The sequence below is a fragment of the Entelurus aequoreus genome, linkage group LG01 (assembly GCF_033978785.1).
Source record: "Entelurus aequoreus isolate RoL-2023_Sb linkage group LG01, RoL_Eaeq_v1.1, whole genome shotgun sequence".
In the NCBI taxonomy this organism is placed as follows: Eukaryota; Metazoa; Chordata; class Actinopteri; order Syngnathiformes; family Syngnathidae; genus Entelurus; species Entelurus aequoreus.
This window is the reverse complement of record NC_084731.1, coordinates 43,514,439-43,538,986: the sequence shown is the minus strand read 5'-3', so window position 1 is coordinate 43,538,986 and position 24,548 is coordinate 43,514,439. Positions and strand designations below refer to the sequence as shown.

Below are 24,548 nucleotides of genomic sequence, written 5' to 3'. Positions count from 1 at the left end.
CTAGTATTTGGACAGTAATTTGTTACCTGACACATGCTGTTAGCATGCCAGCTTTTTAGCTCATTATGCAATTAAACACACAAGTCATACTTTATTTGGGTAGCTTGAAAAAAAAAAATTCACATCCAAACTTATAATTTAAAAATACTTTAACAATTTTTATTCTAAAAATAATTTTTTTAGACCGTCTCCGTGCTTATGGCTGCGTGTATAAGTCATACATTAGCAGCCAAGGCGAGGCTTTGTAACCTGTAATCTGTTTTGAAAAAGTTGTATTTTTTTTTAAACCATATAATATATTGCAAGAATCTGTTGCAATCGAAAATTGTGTTGAATCGCGAATCCATTCTGATTCAAATTGTCTTCCCAAGAATCAAAATCGTGAGTTGTTGTAAGAATCACAACCCTTAATTATTACAGCTTACAGAGTCAAACATTGTGTTACCTCATGCACGTTAACTGTTAGCATGCTGACTTTTTTTACTCATTTTATACTGTATATTTATATGATGCCAACAGAGGGTTGGATACTTTATTTTTTACAAGGACAATAAAGATATCTAATATAATCTAATACACAGAAGATTCATATATTTTGTTACTTAAAGCTATCTGTTTAGCATGCCAACATTTCAGTTCAGCTTTTCAGCATTCCCATGCAATTGAGGGCGGTGTGGCTCGGTTGGTAGAGCGGCCGTGCCAGCAACTTGAAGGTTCCAGGTTCGATCCCCGCTTCTGCCATCCTAGTCACAGCCGTCGTCCTTGGGCAAGACACTTCACCCATCTTCTCCCAGTGCCATCTACACTGGTTTAAATGTAACTTAGAGAATGGGTTTCACTATGGAAAGCGCTTTTAGTCACTAGATAAAAGCGCTTAATAAACATAATTCACTTCACTTTCTACTAAAATTGCTTTTTCTAGTTTATTATTAGTTGTGACTTTTTCCTACTTTATTCACTGATATTACTCGCTTATGCATTTTTATTTCTGACTTCAAAAAAAGAGGACTCTTTAGGAAAGATTATTGGAGCTTAATAATTTCAATAAAACCTTTTTCACTAACTAAAACTAAATTCACATATCGGACGTAATCATCAGTAAATGTGAATCTGATCCATCCTCTCATCTTGCAGATGCCATGCTGGCTTCGTTGGGATGAGGTGCGAGCATGCAGACCTGCTGGCCGTTGTTGCGACCAACCACCGTCAGCAGAATGTCACCACAGTGCTGGTGATATGTGTGATCGGTTGTGTCCTCATCATTGTCCTGTGCACACTTTTAAAGTAAGTGAAGGAAGACAAAAAAACACATTTCTAGGTGCACTGACTGCTTTCTTGTGCTGCAGTTGCTGGTGGAGGCACGAATGTCGCAGGAGGAGACGTCCTCACCACTTCATACCGGAAGAAAAATCAGTTTACATGCTGAAGCATGGACCGCCATACTACCCTTCTGAGAGCGGTACGTCCTTTGTGTTATTGTTTACGCGTGCATACTGGTGTTGTCCCAATACCAATATTTTGGTATCGGTACTAAAATTATTTCGATACTTTTCTAAATAAAGGGGACCACAAAAATGTTTATTATTGGCTTTATTTTAACAAAAAATCTTAGGGTATATTAAATGTTTCTTTATGCAAGTTTTTCCTTAAATAAAATAGTGAACACACTAGACAACTTGTCTTTTAGTAGTAAGTAAACAAACAAAGGCTCCTAATTAGTCTGCTGATGTATGGAGTAACATATTGTGTCATTTTCCATTCTATTATTTTGTCAAAATTATTAAGGACAAGTGGTAGAAAATAAATTATTATTCATCTACTTGTTCATTTACTGTTAATATCTGCTTACTTTCTCTTTTAACATGTTCTATCTACACTTCTGTTAAAATGTAATAATCATTTATTCTTCTGTTGTTTTATGCTTTACATTAGTTTTGGATGATACCACAAATTTGGCTATCAATCCGATACAAGTCATTACAGAATCATACATTGGTCATATTCAAAGTCCTCATGTGTACAGGGACATATTTCCTGAGTTTATAAACATAATATAAATTTTTAAAAACGAAAGAAGATGTTGTGCTGCCAAAAAAATATCGACGTAATCATAGTAGTATCGACTAGATACGCTCTTGTACTTGGTATCATTACAGTGGATGTCAGGTGTAGATCCACCAATGGCGTTTGTTTACATTTTGACGCAGGTGAGCTACGGTGTGTAGTGAAGCATGTTTAGCTATTCCTCGTCCTGCAGGGTTGATACTTGTAAGAAACGTACTTTATTTGTCGCCATGGAGGAGAGGATTAGTGATTTAGAAGTAGCTAAAACACTGCTGACAGCGGCAGGACTTTAGCCGCTAGCTCGCTAGCAAAGTCTTAAAATACTTCTTCGTGAGGGCATTTAAGTGTTATAACTTCACCTTTATTGTTAGTTTTTAAGCCAAAATGCGTCCGTTCTCCCTTTTCTGTCTACACACTGTGTCTGCTTGTAAGTACTCCGTGATTGTGTGCTGCCGAGCATGCTCGTCTGCTCGTAAACCAGCAATGACACGACGTGACGACGACGGGGAGTGGTAGACCGGTACTTTCCAGAATTGGTATAGTACCAAATATGATTAATTAGTATCGCGGTACTATATTAATACCGGTATACCGTACAACCTCAGTGCATACACAAGACTAGAGAAGCGATCGATGCTACTTGCAATTAAGAATGACAAGCCATGTCATTAGGTACACCTGCACAACCTCAGGAGCTACAAAACAATCAAGCCACAATATTACAAATGGACCTTTGTGTAAATCTTTAAAAATACATCAGAACAGAAATGAACACATTTTCATGTTGCATACCAAAAAAAAACCAAACATTTTAATTTAACATTTATTTCCACCATTGACGAAAATAAAAATCTGACCCAGTGTCAAACGGTCATCAACATAAAACCTTTTCATACATGTGTAAAAAAAGGTGACCTCTATTTACCCTTACTTTTGTTGAAATGTGACAGACATTAGAAGTGCCCAGGGCGAGTGAAACATTCTCTACTGTCTTGCAAGTGTAAAAAGTGTGTAGTAAAACCTATACAAAAGTTTGTACTCGATATGAGATGACCTGAGAAGACGAAAAGGCATTTCAATTTGTGGTGTGCATTTCGTTCTTTTATTATTGAAGTTGTCTTGTTGTAACTGCACTGCACTGAGCAGCCGGAAATGTTCTATGGTTATCTTCACTGGCATACAACACAGCAAGCCATAGAAAAAGCAAAAAGACACATAGTTGACTGTGTAGATCCAGGTTATGGTAATCTGCAAAGGGTGAAGTCGAGGCAACCGGGTTCTCCTTGTTTGTTGACAAGGTTTTACCTTTAAGTCCAAAAAGGCTTCTGCAGTTCTAAACTTGAGGTGTGGCGCCTCCTCATTGATGTCTCAGGTGGGGGTGATACAGCTCCGTGTGGGAGACCGTCCTGCATGCCAATAGGTTGTTCTCCTACCTGGTGGCAAAATAACTTGTTAGTAGCCACTCTTCCTGTGGAATGGGACTATATTTGGGGGACACATGTCAGGACATCGTTATTGTTCCTCACAATGTCTCCTTACGACAATGTCCTGACAACTCTGACATCCATCTTTGTGGAACACAAAAGCCTGAGTTTTTTCCTCGAAAGCTCACTGATTTGAAGTCCCGGAATATAAGGTTTAGTGCGCCTTTTAATGCACTTTTTGCCTCCAAGGGCCAAAGTGAGTATGTGCGGGCCAAACAGGTTTTAACCCCGCTTCCACCATCCTAGTCACTGCCGTTGTGTCCTTGGGCAAGACACTTTACCCACCTGCTCACAGTGCCACCCACACTGGTTTAAATGTAACTTAAAAATGTAGATATCCCTATTTTAAAGCACATTGAGTTTCTAGAGAAAAGCACTATATACAGTCGTGGTCAAAAGTTTACATACACTTGTAAAGAACATAATGTCATGGCTGTCTTGAGTTTCCAATAATTTCTACAACTCTTATTTTTTTGTGATAAAGTGATTGGAGCACATACTTGTTGGTCACAAAAAACATTCATGAAGTTTGGTTCTTTTATGAATTTATTATGGGTCTATGGAAAATGTGACCAAATCTGCTGGGTCAAAAGTATACATACAGTAATGTTAATATTTGGTTACATCCACAAGCTTCTGGTTGAATTGTTGACCACTCCTCTTGACAAAATTGGTGCAGTTCAGCTAAATGTGTTGGTTTTCTGACATGGACTTGTTTCTTTAGCATTGCCCACATGTTTAAGTCAGGACTTTGGGAAGGCCATTCTAAAACCTTAATTCTAGCCTGATTTAGCCATTCCTTTACCACTTTTGACGTGTGTTTGGGGTCATTGTCTGGAGGAAAGTTCTGTGATCAGATGAAACAAAAATTGAGCTGTTTGGCCACAATACCCAGCAATATGTTTGGAGGAGAAAGGGTGAGGCCTTTAATCCCAGGAACACCATTCCTACCATCAAGCATGGTGGTGGTAGTATTATGCTCTGGGCCTCTTTTGCTGCCAATGGAACTGGTGCTTTACAGAAAGTAAATGGGACAATGAATGAGGATTACCTCCAAATTCTTCAGGAGGTTGGGTCTTGGGCGCAGTTGGGTGTTCCAACAGGACAATGACCCCAAACACACGTCAAAAGTGGTAAAGGAATGACTAAATCAGGTGAGAATTAAGGTTTTAGAATAGCCTTCCCAAAGTCCTGACTTAAATGTGTGAACAATGCTGAAGAAACAAGTCCATGTCAGAAAACCAACACATTTAGCTGAACTGCACCAATTTTGTCAAGAGGAGTGGTCAAAAATTCAACCAGAAGCTTGTGGATGGCTACCAAAAGTGCCTTATTGCAGTGAAACTTGCCAAGGGACATGTAACGAAATTTCGTTGTTATCTGTGCTATAAAGTTCAAATTTTAATTACAATAAAAAGGAAGTCTAAGTCTAAGTAACCAAATATTAACATTGCTGTATGTATACTTTTGACCCAGCAGATTTGGTCACAATCTGTAGACCCATAATAAATTCATAAAACAACCAACTCCAATCACTCTATCACAAAAAATAAGAGTTGTAGAAATGATTGGAAACTCAAGACAGCCATGACATTATGTTCTTTACAAGTGTATGTAAACTTTTGACCACGACTGTAAATATAATTCACTTCACATAAGTGAGGAGTTTAATCTCATACTAACAATTATTTAAGGTAGTGGACATCGTCACCTTCGAAAAATTACAACTCGTTAACTTTGTGGACATGCCATCAATAATTGTGTGAGCTTTAAAGAAGTCAATTTGAATATTTGTTACATTTGAGAAGCCAAAAGAAACAACTTCAGGCTCCACTTTGAGCACCTCAGTCTTCTCGGCGGTCTATCAGATCCGAGGACCTCACCAAACTATCCAATCTCTGCCATGTTTATTTCTTCATCTGAGTGTTTTTGAGCTGGAAAAAGTAGCAAATGAGATTTTTATTTGTTGAGATTCTTATTAGCTCACCTCTTGCTAGCATACATGCTAGCTTACAAATAAAACATTTTGCCTACACTTGACTGATGGTTAGAGGTGTGTAGAGTAGACAAAAATTGTACTCAAGTAAGAGTACCATTACTTTAATATCACTCAAGTAAGGCCTGGTCCACATCAACATGGACACTTTATAAACTCATACTTGTCTCTGCATTTAGGCCTCTTGTCCACACGCAAATGCATACTTTTGTCCTTAAAAACGTACACTTTTGCAAACGCTGGTCAAGGTGAAGAGTTCCCAAAACTCCGCTCAGCGTGTGCATGTACACGGCAAAAACTGAGACTTGTACTCCAGATGACGTCACGGTTGTGCGCTGTCATTTCCAAAGGTCAATATACCTGTATAGTAAACACCGCCTTGCTGGCTTTAAACACACTAACATGACTTATTATGTTTGAACTGCTATTTTCACTCTACATTGATGAAAAGACGTTCCGAAATCTGGGCTCCTTGTTATTGTGTTTTATAACAGGGCTAATGTTAGCATATGCGCAGCTAAAACATAAAAAACATTTACAACTTACCGCCATGTCTTTTGTCTAGTTGGAAGTAGAATCCTGATTAAAACTGTTTTTTTCTCAGTATGTAGCCAAAGATTTGACTAACGTCATGTCAGTTTTTACAGTGCGTGGTTTGAGTGCAGTCATGTGACTGTCAGGCGGCATTTGATTGGTGAAATGGAGTCAAAGGTAACTAGTGCTAACGTTGGATTGGTAAAAAAGTGACAAGTGTCCGCTGGAAGAAGTGTCCCTAACGAGCCAAATAAATGCGTATTTGCGAGCAGTTATCAATCAATCGTAAATAATATTAAATGATATGAATAAATGTAGCAATTAAAAGGAAACTCACTGACAGAGTAAAAATGTCATCTTCACAAAAATACTAATTTTTGCATGAAAACTACTCTGACAAATACAATGTATCCAAAAATTTACTTACTACTAACAGAGTAAATTTAGCGCCTTACTACCCACCTCTGCTGATCGTCGAAAATAAGCAAAATCGAAAAAATAGACTATGAAAATCATTAAACAAAGACAGCACTAATGTGTTGATTTTTTTTTTTTTTTAATTCTAAATCGTTCGACTTAGAAGACAAAACAAACTGCGTGGGCAGCATTCCAGAACAGTATTTAGACAACGTTGGGGGCTTTTTCCTTTTACTGACATTACGATCGTCATGAGACAGGATGTTTTTTTCCCTTTCAGTGGTGTGAAAAAAGCAACATTGCAGAGCGTCATCCCAGGGCTGACTTTGACAATTGGACCTCAATAGTCTTAAGACTGCATTCAAAGAGATACAAAAGAAGACGCAGTGTCTTCGGTGGGACTGATGCAGGACTTCGAAGAAATAAGGTAGGACGTTCCTTCCACTTTTTCCACTGACTTTGTGCAACGTGGAAATAAACACTGAACTGTGAGGACACAAGACATCTTCTACAAGGACATCCTTTGCGGATTTGGGAGGAAAAAAATGAAAGACTACTTGACTTAACCCCCCGTCCCATGACCCCCCAATTCCTATTTACATCTTTTATGAACTTTGTGCACTTTCCAGAGCACAGAAGATGAAGTTTTAGTGTCTGTTTTTAAACACAATTCACGTGACAGAAATGGGAATTGATGGACTGAACAGCTGAAGATCTCTGGATGTCCGCCAGACAGAGCGCGTTTCTTTTCCAACGCCATGTTTCCAGTTATGATAAGAGTAAAATATGTGTCAGTTTTTTAGTTCTGTAATGTTGGCCAGAGGTTTTTAAATGGAAGAGCCGGAGAGGGAAAACACACCACTGGTGCACATCGGATGTTGATCCTCCACTACGTTTAGTTCACATAGCACTTTTCTGCAAGCTTGCTCAATGCTTCCTAAAATCTGCACTTTTTTTTGTAAATCACAGCTTTTATCTTTTTTGGTGCATCTATTTCATCTAATTCCACTAGTGGTGTGTTTTGGAATTGCCTCTTAATTTCAGATTTGTCAGAAAGAGACAAAAGAAATGCTCCCCAAAAATTGGCAAAGCAGCAAAGAATGTTAAAACTGACAGTTAAAACGCGGCAGCTTCTACCATTTAAAAGGAATGTGGTGGTAAGCCGATGCCAAAGGAGAGGCAAGGAGCGATACACAAACTTTCTGTATACAGTGTCTGATGTTTGCAGAGTAATGTTCCTCCGTCTCCTATTACAGCTTTGACGTGTGTAAACACACACACAATGTTGTGTACTTACATGTATTTCCAATACAAAAGAGGGTCCAACTGATGCTTAACCTGTCTTTTGGACGGACTCTTATCTATATTTCTTTTCAAATGAAGAATTAAATTAAACAGTCTGTGTGGCCTTTTTTTTGCTTACAATAGGAAAAATTTACGATCATTTAACGAATAAAATTATTTTCTTTTACAGTTTGGGAGGCAAAACAAGGGTTGCACATCCGGTTTATGTGACGTCACACGGGTTCACTTCCTGTTTATGTCTCTTAATATCACGGCCTGTTGGTTCAATGTGCACGAATGAATATCTTAGTTCAGGGTTGTTCGAAGTACAGTCCAAAGCTTGTTTTATATTGCTTGCGACACATTCCACAGGCAATAAAACACATGTTGGATTAGAACATTACACAAAAAACTAAGAAAAAATGGAACTGGTGTTCAAGCGAGACAAGCTCCCATTGGAATTCCTTCATTCTGTGTGTGAATGTGAATGAATCAATCAATCAATCAATCAATGTTTATTTATATAGCCCTAAATCACAAGTGTCTCAAAGGGCTGTACAAGCCACAACGACATCCTCGGTGTCGAGTGGGTTTGTTGTCTATCTGTGTTGGCCCTGCGATGAGATGGCGACTTGTCCAGGGTGTACATCGCCTTCCGCCCGAGTGCAGCTGGGATAGGCTCCAGCGGCCTGAAGAGGGACAAGCAGTAGAAAATGGATGGATAGATGTGCATGAATCCAGGATGCGGAAATTTAATAGCACATTGAAGGAATGTTTCACGTGACTTTTATTCAAACTCCCTTTTATTTGAGTCAGTTTTTTAAGATCATATTCTATCAGATATTTTTATTCCTGAATACAGTATATACTTTACTTTTGTTTTTAAATGATATGAGAAAGTGTGTTTTATGTCTTTGCTTTTATGCTTTCCTATATTTTTAGTTGATTTAACAAAACCCAAAACCAGTGAAGTTGGCACGCTGTGTAGATGGTAAATAAAAACAGAATACAATGATTTGCAAATCCTTTTTAACCTATATTCAATTGAATAGACTGCAAAGACAAGATACTAAACGTTCGCATTTTTTGCAAATATTAGCTCATTTGGAATTTGATGCCTGCAACATGTTTCAAAAAAGCTGGCACAAGTGGCAAAAAAGACTGAGAAAGTTGAGGAATGCTCATCAAACACTTATTTGGAACATCTCACAGGTGAACAGGCTAATTGGGGACCGGTGGGTGCCATGATTGGGTACAAAAGCAGCTTCCATGAAATGCTCAGTCATTCACAAACAAGGATGAGGCGAGGGTCACCACTTTGTTAACAAATGCCTGAGCAAATTGTCGAACAGTTTAAGAACAACATTTCTCAATGAGCTATTGCAAACAATTTAGGGATTACACCAACTACAAGTCCGTAATATCATCAAAAGGTTCCGAGTATTTGGAGAAATCACTGCACGCAAACGATGATATTACAGACCTTCGATCCCTCAGGCGGTACTGCATCAAAAAGCGACATCAGTGTGTAAAGGATATCACCACATGGGCTCAGGAACACTTCAGAAAACCACTGTCAGTAACTACAATTCGTCGCTACATCTGTAAGTGCAAGTTATGCAAAGCGAAAGCCATTTATCAACAACACCCAGAAACGCCGCCGGCTTTGCTGGGTCCGAGCTCATCTAAGATGGTTTGATGCTAAGTGGAAAAGTGTTCTGTGGTCTGACGAGTCCACATTTCAAATTGTTTTTGGAAACTGTGGACATCGTGTCCTCCAGAACAAAGACGAAAATAACCATCCGGATTGTTATAGGCGCAAAGTTCAAAAGCCAGCATCTGTGATGGTATGGGTGTGTATTATTGCCCAAGGCATGGTTAACTTACACATCTGTGAAGGCACCATTAATGCTGAAAGGTACATACAGGTATTGGAGCAACATATGTTGCCATCCCAGCAATGTTCTCATGGACGCCCCTGCTTATTTCAGCAAGACAATGCGAAGCCACGTGTTACAACAGTGTGGCTTCATAGTAAAAGAGTGCAGGTACTAGACCGGCCTGCCTGTAGTCCAGACCTGTCTCCCATTGAAAATGTGTGGCGCGTTATTAAACGTCAAATATCACAACAGAGACCCCGGACTGTTGAACAACTTAAAGGCCTACTGAAATTAATTTTTTTTATTTAAACGGGGATAGCAGATCTATTCTATGTGTCATACTTGATCATTTTGCGATATTGCCATATTTTTGCTGAAAGGATTTAGTATAGAACAACGACGATAAAGATTGCAACTTTTGGTATCTGATAAAAAAAAGGCTTGCCCCTACCGGAAGTAGCGTGACGTAGTCAGTTGAACATATACGCAAAGTTCCCTATTGTTTACAATGATGGCCGCATGAAGTGAGAGAGATTCGGACCGAGAAAGCGACAATTTCCCCATTAATTTGAGCGAGGATGAAAGATTTGTGGATGAGTAAAGTGCAAGTGAAGGACTAGTGGGGAGTTGAAGCTATTCAGATAGGGAAGATGCTGTGAGAGCCGGGGGTGACCTGATATTCAGCTGGGAATGACTACAACAGTAAATAAACACAAGACATATATATACTCTATTAGCCACAACACAACCAGGCTTATATTTAATATGCCACAAATTAATCCTGCATAAAAACACCTGCGTGTTTGTTACGCTAGCTCCTAGCTCCTCTGCTAGCTCCTAGCTCCATAGAACACGCCAATACAATTCAAACACCTGATCAACACACACAATCACTCAGCCCAAAAGACCGTTCACCTAACCCAAGGTTCATAAAGCTTATATATTTTAAAAAAGTTACGTACATACGCAAAAAAAAGTTGCGCACATACGGTCAAGCGATCAAATGTTTAGAAGCCAAAGCTGCATACTCACAGTAGCACGTCTGCGTCTTTGTCATCCAAATCAAAGTAATCCTGGTAAGAGTCTGTGTTGTCCCAGTTCTCTACAGGCGTCTGTGTATCGAAGTCAAAAGTCCTCCTGGTTAGAGTCTCTGTTATCCGAGTTCTTCCATCTTGACTGCATCTTTCGGGAATGTAAACAAAGAAGCGCCGGCTGTGTACTGTTGTTGCTGACTACGTTCGAAAAATACGTCCATTTCGCACCGACAACTTTCTTCTTTGCTTGCTCAGCTTCCTTCTCCATAATGCAATGAACATGATTGCAACAGATTCACGAACACAGATGTCCAGAATACTGTGGAATTATGAAATGAAAACAGAGCTTTTTCGTATTGGCTTCAATGTGGAAGGCATACCCGTGTTCGCCGGGCTACGTCACGCGCATACGTCATCCTCAGAGGCGTTTCGAACCGGAAGTTTAGCGGCAAATTTAAAATGTCACTTTATAAGTTAACCCGGCCGTATTGGCATGTGTTATAATGTTAAGATTTCATCATTGATATATAAACTATCAGACTGCGTGGTCGGTAGTAGTGGGTTTCAGTAGGCTTTTAAGCTGTACATCAAGCAAGAATGGGAAATAATTCCACCTGAAAAGCTTCAAAAATTGGTCTCCTCAGTTCCCAAAGGTTTACTGAGTGTTGTTAAAAGGAAAGGCCATGTAACACAGTGGTAAAAATGCCCCTGTGCCAACTTTTTTGCAATGTGTTACTGCCATTAATTTCTGAGTTAATGAGTATTTGCAAAAAAAAAAAATGTTTCTCAGTTCGAACATTAAATATCTTGTCTTTGCAGTCTATTCAATTGAATATGGGTTGAAAAGTATTTGCAAATCATTGTATTCTGTTTTTTTTTACGATTTACACAACGTGCCAACTTCACTAGTTTGGGGTTCTGTAATATACAGCCCCTTTGTTTCTCAACTGTGGTTGTTTTTAGGGGGCTCTATAAAATTGATATGGTACAATCTTTACGCTAATTAACACTTTATTTTGTCATTTAATATGCATTATAAACATACATACACAGTCCAGACACAGTTTCACAATCTATTCTGTTTGTAATCTATTCCTATTAACGTAAGATATTTATAATCTACTTTATATCCTATTCTATTTAATTTATTATTCAAATACTATTGTTCTTGTGATACTCATGGGGCTAAATCTGGGACCAAATCTGGGACCTCGGGTACCAAATTTAGTGTTGTCTTGTGTGTGCTGTATGACAAAGTTCCTTAAATATTTCACACAATAAACTATTAAACAATGTAATGGATGATTTATTAGGTTATGGATTCATCCCTGGTATCATGACCAAAATCATCACGGTTATTATTATTATGGTCTTGTTGAAAGTATTTAGAAAGTAGACCCTGAAATTTTTTGACCAAGTATTATTTTTTAAATTAAATAAATACTTTAAACTGAATAGACACTAAAAATAAAAAACACTATTTTTGATGTTTCGGGTTTTTATGCTTCACTGATTGTGTTTTAGTCTCAGTGAAGTGAATAATATTTATATAATGCTTTTTCTCTAATGACTCAAAGCGCTTTACATTGAGAAACCCATTATCTACATTTCAGCTACATACAGTATACAGCAGACACTGGGAGCAAGGTGGGTGAAGTGTCTTGCCCAAGGACACAACGACGATGACTAGGACGGCGGAAGCTGGATTCGCAAACCAGGAACCCTCAAGTTTCTAACCGGCCGCTCTACCATCTGAGCCACACCACCAAAGTACTTCATGTGGTTTAATGGTTAAGCTTTTATTATTTTAAATATCGGTTTGTTTTGTAGCACTTTAAGATTTAAATGAAAAGTGCTTAGCACATGAATCTATTATTATTATTTGTGGCGTCCTGTGTGAAAACACCACCGTCTCGTATTCCTCTGGGTATAGTCAATCAATCAAAGTTTATTTCTATAGCCCTTAATCACAAGTGTCTCAAAGGCTGCACAAGCCACAACGACATCTTCGGCTCAGATCCCACATCAGGGCAAGAAAAAAACTCAACCCAATGGGATACAATGAGAAACCTTGGAGGGGACCGCAGATGAGGGGTGACTGGGGGACCGGTGCAATGGACGTCGAGTGCATCTAGTTAATAGTGTGAGAGTCCAGCACGATCACTCTGTACTAAGAGAGTACAGCTTTAGGTTCTGTGTGCACGATTGAATATATTTGTTGCTCAGAAAGCAATGTGTTTATATAGGTTTAGATTGGGGCATGTTGTTTCCTAATGGGGAAAGGCATCTTATTTTCATGTTAGCATTTATGCTAGTGAGCTGGCGGCAGTCGGTCTGTGATTTAATCCAAGTGCAGTTATCAATCACGTTTTTTCTACCATTTCATTTTAAAACGGTAATACTAACTGACTAGAGTTTTACTAGGGTTAACATTAATAGCGTTTATCGTTACATCCCTAATTTCACAAGGCATGCTGGCAGTGCTTTCAATTTCCCAGCAAAAAAACCCCATAACCTAATAAATCCCACATATTATTGTTCATAGCGTGAAACGTGCACCATATATTAAATGACAAAATACAAAAATGATGTTATGTAGTGTAATGATTGTACTCGTGTGAAATATTAATTCAATGTGCAATTATATTTTTGCATTGGGATTCACTAAAATTCATACACATGCGCAGATGCAGGGGGTGCATGAATTCCAATTGGAAGCAAATCTCACCAGAAAACCGTCAAATGCGACCGTAAAACTAAAACGACTGACGAGCTGTGAGTCTTACTGTTTATGGTCTTTGATGTTATTCGTGTGTCCTATCACCATGAACATTTGCATATTTCTTGCAAGATATGTTACGTTTTTGAGTGTGCAAAAGCCCTTAAAAAAGGTTTTAGTTGGCGGAATCATGTTAGTAAAGAAGAAGAAGAAAAGGAAATGTCTCATTGGTGTTAGATTAGATATTACACTCATTTTCTCTGTTAGCTATTACACTAAGCTTAGTTGCTTTGTTTTGTTCAGATAGTTTAACATTCATTGACTGACCTACATTGTATTGGTTTTAGCATCTTTAATGTACAAAATGTATTAATGTGGCCCCCACTGGAAAAGGTTTGGACACCCCTGACTTAGTTGCTGAGACAGTACAGTGTTTACACAAGTTTAGATTGGGGTGTGACGTTTGTAATATGTTCTCTTGTATTCATATTAGCATTTAAGCTAGCTAGCGATTAGCGCACTGGCTTGCTTCTCCATAAATGAGCAGTATCACCATTCTCTGAGTTAATCAAAGTGCGGTTATGAATCAAGGTTTTACGCTTATTTTATTTTGAAACGATACTTTAATACTGGTAATCGTTAAAACCCTAGTTCTGAACTCCTGTTTCGATGCTAGTGGTCAATACCACAACAACAACAATTTTACGGTTTGACAAAACTCCTGAGGAAATTGACAAGTCAATTAGTTGACAAAATTGTTCAATAAAGTCAAAAAGCACAGACATGTCCTCTCATAACAAACTCTGTCCACAACTGTGCCTCATTTCAGCACGCGTGAGCTTTTATTCCCTGCTTTTACAATCCCATTATGTGCACAATTGGATTTCTGCGGAGCCTTTTAGAGCCGTCTGGCTGAGCTACTAAACCAGCTTTAAAGTAAGCAGCTCTTCCCCAGAGATCGGTAACATCCTTTAACATACAAATGTCAAGAGGTGAACATTCAGGTGAAAAAAACAAATCAAGGAAAGCCTCAACAGTGTTTGAGAAGTCACATTCAAAGGCTCCGAGTTAAAGTTCATAGTGAACTACAGTGCTTTCCTCTTGAACTCTTTCAATCTGATTTCGGACTCTTGTCAATCCCCATTCCCCATAAGAGGCTCTGCTCTGAACCAAACAGCCATTATGGTCTGTTCTTTTCCCTGCCAGTTTGATCCTCACAGTCCAACACTCACACTATCTACTCAGGACCAGATGGCTTCAAATACGAGTGTTTACAAAGCTATTAAGCTGAAGAAACGCTGCCTCGCTAACTACTAGCACAAACATTCGGCACGAGAACAGACCGCAACCATTTGTCACAAATACAAATGTGGAGGGAAAAAAAAACCTAGCAAGACGTCCACGACAACGAATGCTGGAGGATATTTAAATTTTGAGTGATCCCTCGTTATCGAAACTTTCATTTAGTTAGTTGGTTAAGGCTAACATATTGATCAAACATTTAGGAAATGTCAGGAATTGGATAAGGAACAAGTGATCCTTTCTACTAAGTTATATTATGTTTATGTTACAAAGCTTAACATTTCTAAGTGTATATGCCAGGGGCCCCACCTCCACCCACAGAGACAAAGACAGTAGAGAAATGACAAGAGGGTTCCCTCTGGGTATGGGCAATATGGACTAAAATAAATATTGTGTACATATTGCAGCCTCCAGCGGTAACAAAATATATATCACATTATGTTACTTGGTATATACATAGAAGCATTTCAAAATGGGTTACAAAAGCTACTAAATTAGCTGCTGACTTATTACATCAATTCCGGTTGTATTATTTTCTCAAAACTATTATTAATAGACTGGTTAATTTACTGTTTATATCAGGCATACTTGCCAACCCTCCCGGTTTTACCAGGAGACTCCCGGTATTCAGCGCCTCTCCCAATAACCTCCCGGCAGAAATTTTCTCCCGACAAACTCCCGGTATTCAGCCGGAGCTGGAGGCCACGCCCCCTCCAGCTCAATGCGGACCTGAGTGGGGACAGCCTGTTCTCACGTCCGCTTTCCCACAATATAAACAGCTTGCCTGCCCAATGACGTCATAACATCTACGGCTTTTAGGGAGTAGAGTGCACAACTGCGCTCACAACAAGGAGACGAAGCAGAAGAACGAGGAAGTTACAGACATGGCGACGCCGTCGACGAGCAAGATGAAGAAATACGCTTGCAAGTTCCAAAACGAATGGAAACAAGAATTGAAGTTCATCCAGGACAGTTCAAAGGGGAAGGGGTATGTTGCCTGTACATTTTGTAGAACAGACTTGTCCATTGAACACGATGGCCGAAATGATATATTTAGTCATGAACGGAGAAGTTAAACAGGACAATACTGCCATCTACTGGATAGCCTCCGGAACACTGCAATTCAAGTATTTATTTTATTTATATGTTTAATAAAAGAAATATATATATATATATCAGTGGCGTGCAGTCACTAGAGGCAGGGCCTCACCTGCCATCATGGAAAGGAAAAAAAATGTAAAAAGAAAAAAAAAAAATTTAATTGTTATATGTATCCAGTGATTATACTTAAGTTATTTTCCATTTAACTTAACCAGTTCTAGATTATTTTTATTTTTATTTTCACATTTGCCGTTCAAATACTGAGAAGAGACGGTGCGGTGATCAGCAGCCAGTTGAGGCACGTCACTGATTTGTGCCTCAACATGGATTGTGCACAATGACTCGGCTAACTGCTGAGCTGCTGTGCAGTGTTACTGTATTGCTATATGAATTATATCAGCTAACTAAACTATGGCATAGTTTAGTTAGCTGAGGTATATAATGTACAGTGTATTTTGTCAAAAACTGTATGTGTGTAACGTATTTCTTGTGCTGAGCATTCATAAATCTGCTGCAAAAGACGTACTGGTTGAGGCTCGCAGTAATACGGCCTCCTGGTGGTAGAGGGCGGTAGTGATCCCAGAGATCATTCCTCAGCCGCAGAATAAAATTTAAAAAAACGAAAAAAAAAACGTTTGCATGTCAATTAGTGCAGCGATTGTTTATTTCCTCTCGCCTGGACTTTTATTAAAAACATGGAGGATTACATATGTAAAATAAAACAGTTTTCTAAACTGGACTTTCAATCGAAGCATGAGGTAATAATTAAAGGTAGACCAACGCTGGAGCTAAAAGGTTTGCTTTTGACTTCGGGACAGAAGACCCGTTCTTTTCAAACGGCGTGGTACACACGCAAAGGCTGGCTGTGTGGATGTCCAGCAAGAAAGGTAAGACCATAATAATGTTTTTTTTTATTAAATGTGCTTTTTTGTGTGCTACAGTTGTGTAAAGAATGCTGGTATGAGCTTTTAAACATAACCCGTTAACTGCTGCCAATCACATGGTGAATAAGATACTATTTAGGGTTCATATGTTTGTAAATCTGACTGTGATGATGCAGTGCCTCACCAGACATTAATATCACCGCACGCCACTGATATATATATATATATATATATATATATATATATATATATATATATATATATATATATATATATATATATATATATATATATATATATATATATATATATATATATATATATGAAATACTTGAGTTGGTGAATTCTAGCTGTAAATATAGTCCCCTATTAACCACACCCTTAACCACGCCCCCTCCCCCACCTCCCGGTATCGGAGGTCTCAAGGTTGGCAAGTATGATATCAGCATACTTGCCAACCCTCCCGGTTTTACCGGGAGACTCCCGGTATTCAGCGCCTCTCCCAATAACCTCCCGGCAGAAATTTTCTCCCGACAAACTCCCGGTATTCAGCCGGAGCTGGAGGCCACGCCCCCTCCAGCTGAATGCGGACCTGAGTGGAGACAGCCTGTTCTCACGTCCGCTTTCCCACAATATAAGCTTGCCTGCCCAATGACGTCATAACATCTACGGCTTTTAGAGAGTAGAGTGCACAACTGCGCTCACAACAAGGAGACGAAGCAGAAGAACGAGGAAGTTGCAGACATGGTGACGCCGTCGACGAGCAAGATGAAGAAATACGCTTGCAAGTTCCAAAACGAATGGAAACAAGAATTTCAGTTCATCCAGGACAGTTCGAGGGGGAAGGATATGTAATTATGTTGCCTGTACTTTTTGTAGAACAGACTTCGCCATTGAACACGGTGGCCGAAATCTACTCAGTCATGAACGGAGAAGTTAAACGGGACAATACTGCCATCTACTGGATAACCTCCGGAACACTGAAATTCAAGTATTTATTTTATTTATATGTATAATAAAAGAAATATATATGTGTATATATATATATATATATATATATATATATATATATATATATATATATATATATATATATATATATATATATATTAGCTAGAATTCACTGAAAGTCAAGTATATCATACACACACATATATATATATATATATGTATATATATATATATATATATATATATATATATATATATATATATATATATATATATATATATATATATAAATATATATATATACACACAGGTAAAAGCCAGTAAATTAGAATATTTTGAAAAACTTGATTTATTTCAGTAATTGCATTCAAAAGGTGTAACTTGTACATTATATTTATTCATTGCACACAGACTGATGCATTCAAATGTTTATTTCATTTAATTTTGATGATTTGAAGTGGCAACAAATGAAAATCCAAAATTCCGTGTGTCACAAAATTAGAATATTACTTAAGGCTAATACAAAAAAGGGATTTTTAGAAATGTTGGCCAACTGAAAAGTATGAAAATGAAAAATATGAGCATGTACAATACTCAATACTTGGTTGGAGCTCCTTTTGCCTCAATTACTGCGTTAATGCGGCGTGGCATGGAGTCGATGAGTTTCTGGCACTGCTCAGGTGTTATGAGAGCCCAGGTTGCTCGGATAGTGGCCTTCAACTCTTCTGCGTTTTTGGGTCTGGCATTCTGCATCTTCCTTTTCACAATACCCCACAGATTTTCTATGGGGCTAAGGTCAGGGGAGTTGGCGGGCCAATTTAGAACAGAAATACCATGGTCCGTAAACCAGGCATGGGTAGATTTTGCGCTGTGTGCAGGCGCCAAGTCCTGTTGGAACTTGAAATCTCCATCTCCATAGAGCAGGTCAGCAGCAGGAAGCATGAAGTGCTCTAAAACTTGCTGGTAGACGGCTGCGTTGACCCTGGATCTCAGGAAACAGAGTGGACCGACACCAGCAGATGACATGGCACCCCAAACCATCACTGATGGTGGAAACTTTACACTAGACTTCAGGCAACGTGGATCCTGTGCCTCTCCTGTCTTCCTCCAGACTCTGGGACCTCGATTTCCAAAGGAAATGCAAAATTTGCTTTCGTCAGAAAACATGACTTTGGACCACTCAGCAGCAGTCCAGCTCTTTTTTCCAGGGTCAATGCAGCCGTCTACCAGCAAGTTTTAGAGCACTTCATGCTTCCTGCTGCTGACCTGCTCTATGGAGATGGAGATTTCAAGTTCCAACAGGACTTGGCGCCTGCACACAGCGCAAAATCTACCCATGCCTGGTTTACGGACCATGGTATTTCTGTTCTAAATTGGCCCGCCAACTCCCCTGACCTTAGCCCCATAGAAAATCTGTGGGGTATTGTGAAAAGGAAGATGCAGAATGCCAGACCCAAAAACTCAGAAGAGTTGAAGGCCACTATCAGAGCAACCTGGGCTCTCATAACACCTGAGCAGTGCCAGAAACTCATCGACTCCATGCCACGCCGCATTAACGCAGTAATTGAGGCAAAAGGAGCTCCAACCAAGTATTGAGTATTGTACATGCTCATATTTTTCATTTTCATACTTTTCAGTTGGCCAACATTTCTAAAAATCCCTTTTTTGTATTAGCCTTAAGTAATATTCTAATTTTGTGACACACGGAATTTTGGATTTTCATTTGTTGCCACTTCAAATCATCAAAATTAAATGAAATAAACATTTGAATGCATCAGTCTGTGTGCAATGAATAAATATAATGTACAAGTTACACCTTTTGAATGCAATTACTGAAATAAATCAAGTTTTTCAAAATATTCTAATTTACTGGCTTTTACCTATATATATATATATATATATATATATATATATATATATATATATATATATATATATATATATATATATATATATATATATATATATATATATGAAATACTTGAGTTGGTGAATTCTAGCTGTAAATATACTACTCCCCTATTAACCACGCCCCCCGCCCCCAACCCGGTATCGGAGGTCTCAAGGTTGGCAAGGATGGATATCAGGTTACTTTATGTTGTATCTATACTTCTCTTAAAATGTAAAAAGCACTTATTCTTCTGTTGTTTGGATACTTTACATTAGTTTTGGAAGATACCACAAATGTGGGTATCAATCCAATACCATCTAGTTACTGGGGCAGTATTGGTCATACCAATGCTGATACTTCAAAGATCGCTGAATGCCAGGGTGTACGCCGCCTTCCGCCTGAATGCAGCTGAGATAAGCTCCAGCGACCCCCCGCGACTCCAAAAAGAGACAAGCGGTAGAAAATGGATGGATGGATGGATGAATGATTGCATTTTTGATCAGACAAAAACACAGGATGGTGGTGTAAGAATATCAAAAAAAAATTTAATTTATGACCACCTATTGGCTTTGATTTAAAATAGTTCATTTTTTGCTCTGAATGTCCTCTTACATAACAGTATTTCCTTAGTTTGTACACTACCGTTCAAAAGTTTGGGGTCACATTGAAATGTCCTTATTTTTGAAGGAAAAGCACTGTACTTTTCAATGAAGATACCTTTAAACTAGTCTTAACTTTAAAGAAATACACTCTATACATTGCTAATGTGGTAAATGACTATTCTAGCTGCAAATGTCTGGTTTTTGGTGCAATATCTACATAGGTGTATAGAGGCCCATTTCCAGCAACTATCACTCCAGTGTTCTAATGGTACAATGTGTTTGCTCATTGGCTCAGAAGGTTAATTGATGATTAGAAAACCCTTGTGCAATCATGTTCACACATCTGAAAACAGTTTAGCTTGTTACAGAAGCTCCAAAACTGACCTTCCTTTGAGCAGATTGAGTTTCTGGAGCATCACATTTGTGGGGTCAATTAAATGCTCACAATGGCCAGAAAAAGAGAACTTTCATCTGAAACTCGACAGTCTATTCTTGTTCTTAGAAATGAAGGCTAATCCACAAAATTGTTTGGGTGACCCCAAACTTTTGAACGGTAGTGTATACAATAACAAAAACGACAAAATAACTTGATTGTATGTAATATCAATAGAACACTGTGGTATCAATCTGGTACTATATTTGGTATCGTTACTCTGATATTCGTATCAATTAGCCCACCAACATATCCTCCTAATGTTTAGTTATTCCTCGTCCTTAAGGGATGATGTTTTTATGAAAATGTACTTTATTTGCCGCCATGGGGGCGAGGATTACTGACTTAGATAGGGCTTTGCAGTTGAACTGTGGAGAGACATTAGCCACCAGTGAGAATGCTACATTGCTTTGAGGGCGCGGTCATTTGCTTGTGCTAATGTGTCATCAACATACATTATCACAATATAACGATACTATTAAAAGCTCTAAATGTATATCATCTCGTCCATGTCACGCAACCATAGTTCATTCTGTTTATTTCAATGCGCTACTGAAGGATATTAAGGTGCTGAGATTGATGCAAAGAGTGAACCCTCTTGCAGCCTGTTTGGTGGATTTTGGTGAAAACTTTCAGGATATGTTATGGAAGTAAAATTGTGTGGTTATATTGTGCAGGTGACAGATCACTGTCTAAATTCAGTATTTTTTAAAAGGATTCTTCACTATTGGGAGGTAGGGCCTGGCGGAGGTCTGCGCTCTCAGAGTGCTTTTCTAGTTGTCTTTGTTTTTCATTGAAAATTTTCCCACTTACTGTAGTGATGAATTGTAATATCCTCCTGTAAAAACACGTCTTCTACAGTAGTGTTTGGTCTATTTATTTTGTCAGAAATACACATTTTGTGGTAAAAAACAGCCCAGTTGTGCAAAACACAATTGTCCATAGCAGAGGATGCTAGTTCCCCATGAGGATAAATAAACCTCAAATGACCCTTAGTTATTTTTGTTTATCAAATATCTCTTATTGTGTGAAAGTAAAAAGTACTAGGGCTGGTGAAAAGAAAAAATAATAATCTTGAGAAAAATGTTGCAATGCTTGGAGAATAACGTTGTGATATGACAAGAATAAAGTTGTATTTTCCGTGGACAATTGAATACAACTTTGAAATGACTACAGCAGGGATAAATAAAAATGTGCTTCCACAAATGTTAAAATATAAATTAACAGGTCTGGAATACGGTATATATAATTCATATGACACGTAGTAAAAATGGCATAAAAAGACTCCTTGGAAAATGTATACAGTAGATGAATTAATTTTTCCTTCAACAAACCACAGCTCTCCAGTGCCGGCATAAACTTGTATAGCCCAAGACCATGCTTGACTGTAGGCAAGACAGTTTTCGTCACTCTATACTGTTATACCAGCTGTACACTGATTACTCTAAAGTATATTTGTTTCTATATTTTACTGCCCCGTTTGGAAAGTATACTGTAATAAATAGGCCTGCTAAATGTGAGTGTGCTCACTTTTGTCACATACTGTACTTCTTAATTTGCAAAAGGCTCAGTAGCGGACTAGAGATGCAACAGGACCAATGAGTGGGACAGAAATTCCACCACTGTGTTTTCTACAGGTGTGAAAGGACTGCGTGACACGTATACTTACGAAATGTTGCTAGTGTGCGTCCATGTGCTGTTTAAGTCGCACAGGCAGCTCATCCAGTGATGACAGCCGATGCTCTTTAGGGACATCACGTCGCTCAAAGGGGCTTTTTCGGTCCAAAAGGAAGCCATGGATACCGACAGAGCGTGACGTGAGGTAATCGTTCACGTAGTGGTCCCCGACGTGCGCTACGCTGGCAGCCGGCACGCCGCACTTCCGCAGAGCCTGGTTAAAAATGGCCGCCTCTGGCTTCTCTACACCTGCTCCTTCTGACGTCACCAGGAAGCTGAAGTGAGACAGCAGTCCACAACTGTGTAGGATGGCTTCAAGGCGGTTGTCAAAGTTAGAAACCACTCCCAGCTGCAGTCCCAGCGAGGAGCAGTTCTCCAAAGCCGCCTTTGAGTCTGGAAATACCTCAAATAAGACAACACAAATTGTCTTTTGGGCCCTGTAACTAGCATATGGATGGAAGAATCACATCATACTTCATTTACCTCCCAGTTCTCTGCTTTGCTGAAGTTCTGGTAGAGATTGTGGGCCATCGTATTCAGTATGGCCGGGTCACGCACCTTGCACAGGGAGAAGGTGGCTTTCACTACTGCTTTCCACCAAGACTGTCCATCCAGTCCCTGAGTGATGCCGTAGTTTGGGAATGTGCTGGAGTGATGTCGATACGCCTGACGGAAAGCAGCGGCGACCTCCGCAGGGTTGAGGCTGAGGCCTATTCGTTTAGCCTCATCACAGTATTGTTCTCCTACGGAGGAACGCACCTTCAGCAGAGTGTCTTTTACATCCCACAGCACCCACCGCAGAGGAGCGCGCATGACACCTGCAGAGGTATTACACAAGACAACTTAATAGATGGAAATCCAGTGTCACTGAGAATCCTGCACTGTGGAGAAATGAAAGGGCAGGAAAACTCTCAAACAACCCAAACACTTAGGGTGAAGCTATTTAGGATAATAATTACATACGCTGCCTTGACGTCTTGAAAAGTCTGATATGAAAATGTAGAATGAGGGTCTGTATTGTTTATGGGCAACTTTCTATACAATGAGTAATAGACCGAGAATGATGGCATGAAGACTGAATCACGTAACTGGTCTAAGTGGACAACTATTCTAGTTCCCTGCACTGAGAACATGCTTGTTATTCCGTGGAAATTCAATTAAACTTGAGTGTGGGAACATGCAGAACTTTTATTAACTGACCAGCATCCTCAAGTGGGTTGATGAATAATACTATTGACGCATCTTCCGTCTGTAACAATGAATTACAACACACAGATGTTATTTTGACCTTAAGTGTTTATTTATCTAAATCAGGGGTGTTAAACGTACGGCCCGAGAGCCGGATCAGGCCCGCGAACAGGTTTTATCTGGCCTGCGGGATGAGTTTGCTAAGTATAAAAATGTACCTGAAATGTTTTAATTAAAGAAACATGTCCACTGGATGTCGCAATAGCAATTCTTTGTATCTTTGTAGATGATGCTACATACGTACAAAATAAGCCACATGATGTTAGTACATCAGTCGAGGAAAATTATCAAACTACATAAATAACATACTGTAATTTGATATCATTTTTTTATCTTGATAGATTGAAAATACCAGTCCGGCCCACTTGGGAGTAGGTTTTTCTCCATGTGGCCCCCGATCTAAATGCTTAATATTTATCTGCACTCACATAAATGGTATCCGCTGCACTCTGCTGTTTAAACTGCACGACACATCTAATTTACAAGAACAAAAAATGGGAGATCAGACCAGCATTTGATCAGCAAAACACGCAGAAACGTCACCGACTATTTAAAACACTACAATTGTTGCTATATTGCACATAACCACATGGTTAATGTTTACATCAGTTGACAGGCTGACTTTTTGACTTCAGAAGTTGTTTTCCCCACCGATCGCAGATTCGTCACGTCTGCTGCGTGCAACTTTTTTGTCGGTCGGTGAATATAAATACATATTTGGCCGCAATGTAGAAGTCTAGCTGTTGTCTCTCCGAAAACGATGTTTTTTTACGTTTTAATACACAACTGAACATTAATTTAATTTAATTGCCAATCACGTTTCTGATTGTACGGTTCGACAAATCGGAATCCAGTAATGAAACTTGTCAATTACGTCGTCATAGCTACGACTTGCAGTTTTTGACGTAGCCAGTCCGACACAGCAACTACGCTACAATAATGATTGTTTTCGGTGCTAAACAATATTGCGTGTTAAACAATGTTACATGTCAAACAATGTATCTTGTAGCAACAGATTCATAATAACACAGGTCGAGTTAGAGCTAC

At 38.9% G+C, this 24,548-nt stretch overlaps 2 protein-coding genes across 8 annotated transcripts in view; one reads left to right on the top strand and one right to left on the bottom strand.

The window, feature by feature from the left end:
• tgfa (transforming growth factor, alpha) overlaps window positions 1-7,898 on the top strand; it is a 21,166-nt gene extending 13,268 nt beyond the window's left edge. Inside the window, exons 5-7 of the mRNA XM_062051456.1 lie at window positions 1,135-1,284; window positions 1,347-1,459; window positions 6,776-7,898. Coding sequence (XP_061907440.1) covers window positions 1,135-1,284; window positions 1,347-1,459; window positions 6,776-6,783 — 271 coding nt within the window. The 3' untranslated portion in view covers window positions 6,784-7,898. The remainder of the gene's footprint in view (window positions 1-1,134; window positions 1,285-1,346; window positions 1,460-6,775) is intronic.
• Window positions 2,900-24,548, bottom strand: part of hdhd3 (haloacid dehalogenase-like hydrolase domain containing 3) — a 23,993-nt gene continuing 2,344 nt past the window's right edge. For 4 of the 7 annotated variants that reach the window (XM_062051435.1, XM_062051405.1, XM_062051415.1 and 1 more), the window contains exons 2-4: window positions 22,737-23,071; window positions 22,246-22,656; window positions 2,900-3,497 (exon numbers count right to left, since the gene is read on the bottom strand). In XM_062051435.1, coding sequence (XP_061907419.1) covers window positions 22,255-22,656; window positions 22,737-23,066 — 732 coding nt within the window. In that variant the 5' untranslated portion in view covers window positions 23,067-23,071 and the 3' untranslated portion in view covers window positions 2,900-3,497; window positions 22,246-22,254. Of the gene's footprint in view, window positions 3,498-8,329; window positions 8,469-22,245; window positions 22,657-22,736; window positions 23,072-23,216; window positions 24,542-24,548 lie in introns of those variants that run through there. The other 3 variants (XM_062051444.1, XM_062051424.1, XM_062051397.1) reach the window with 3 other exon arrangements.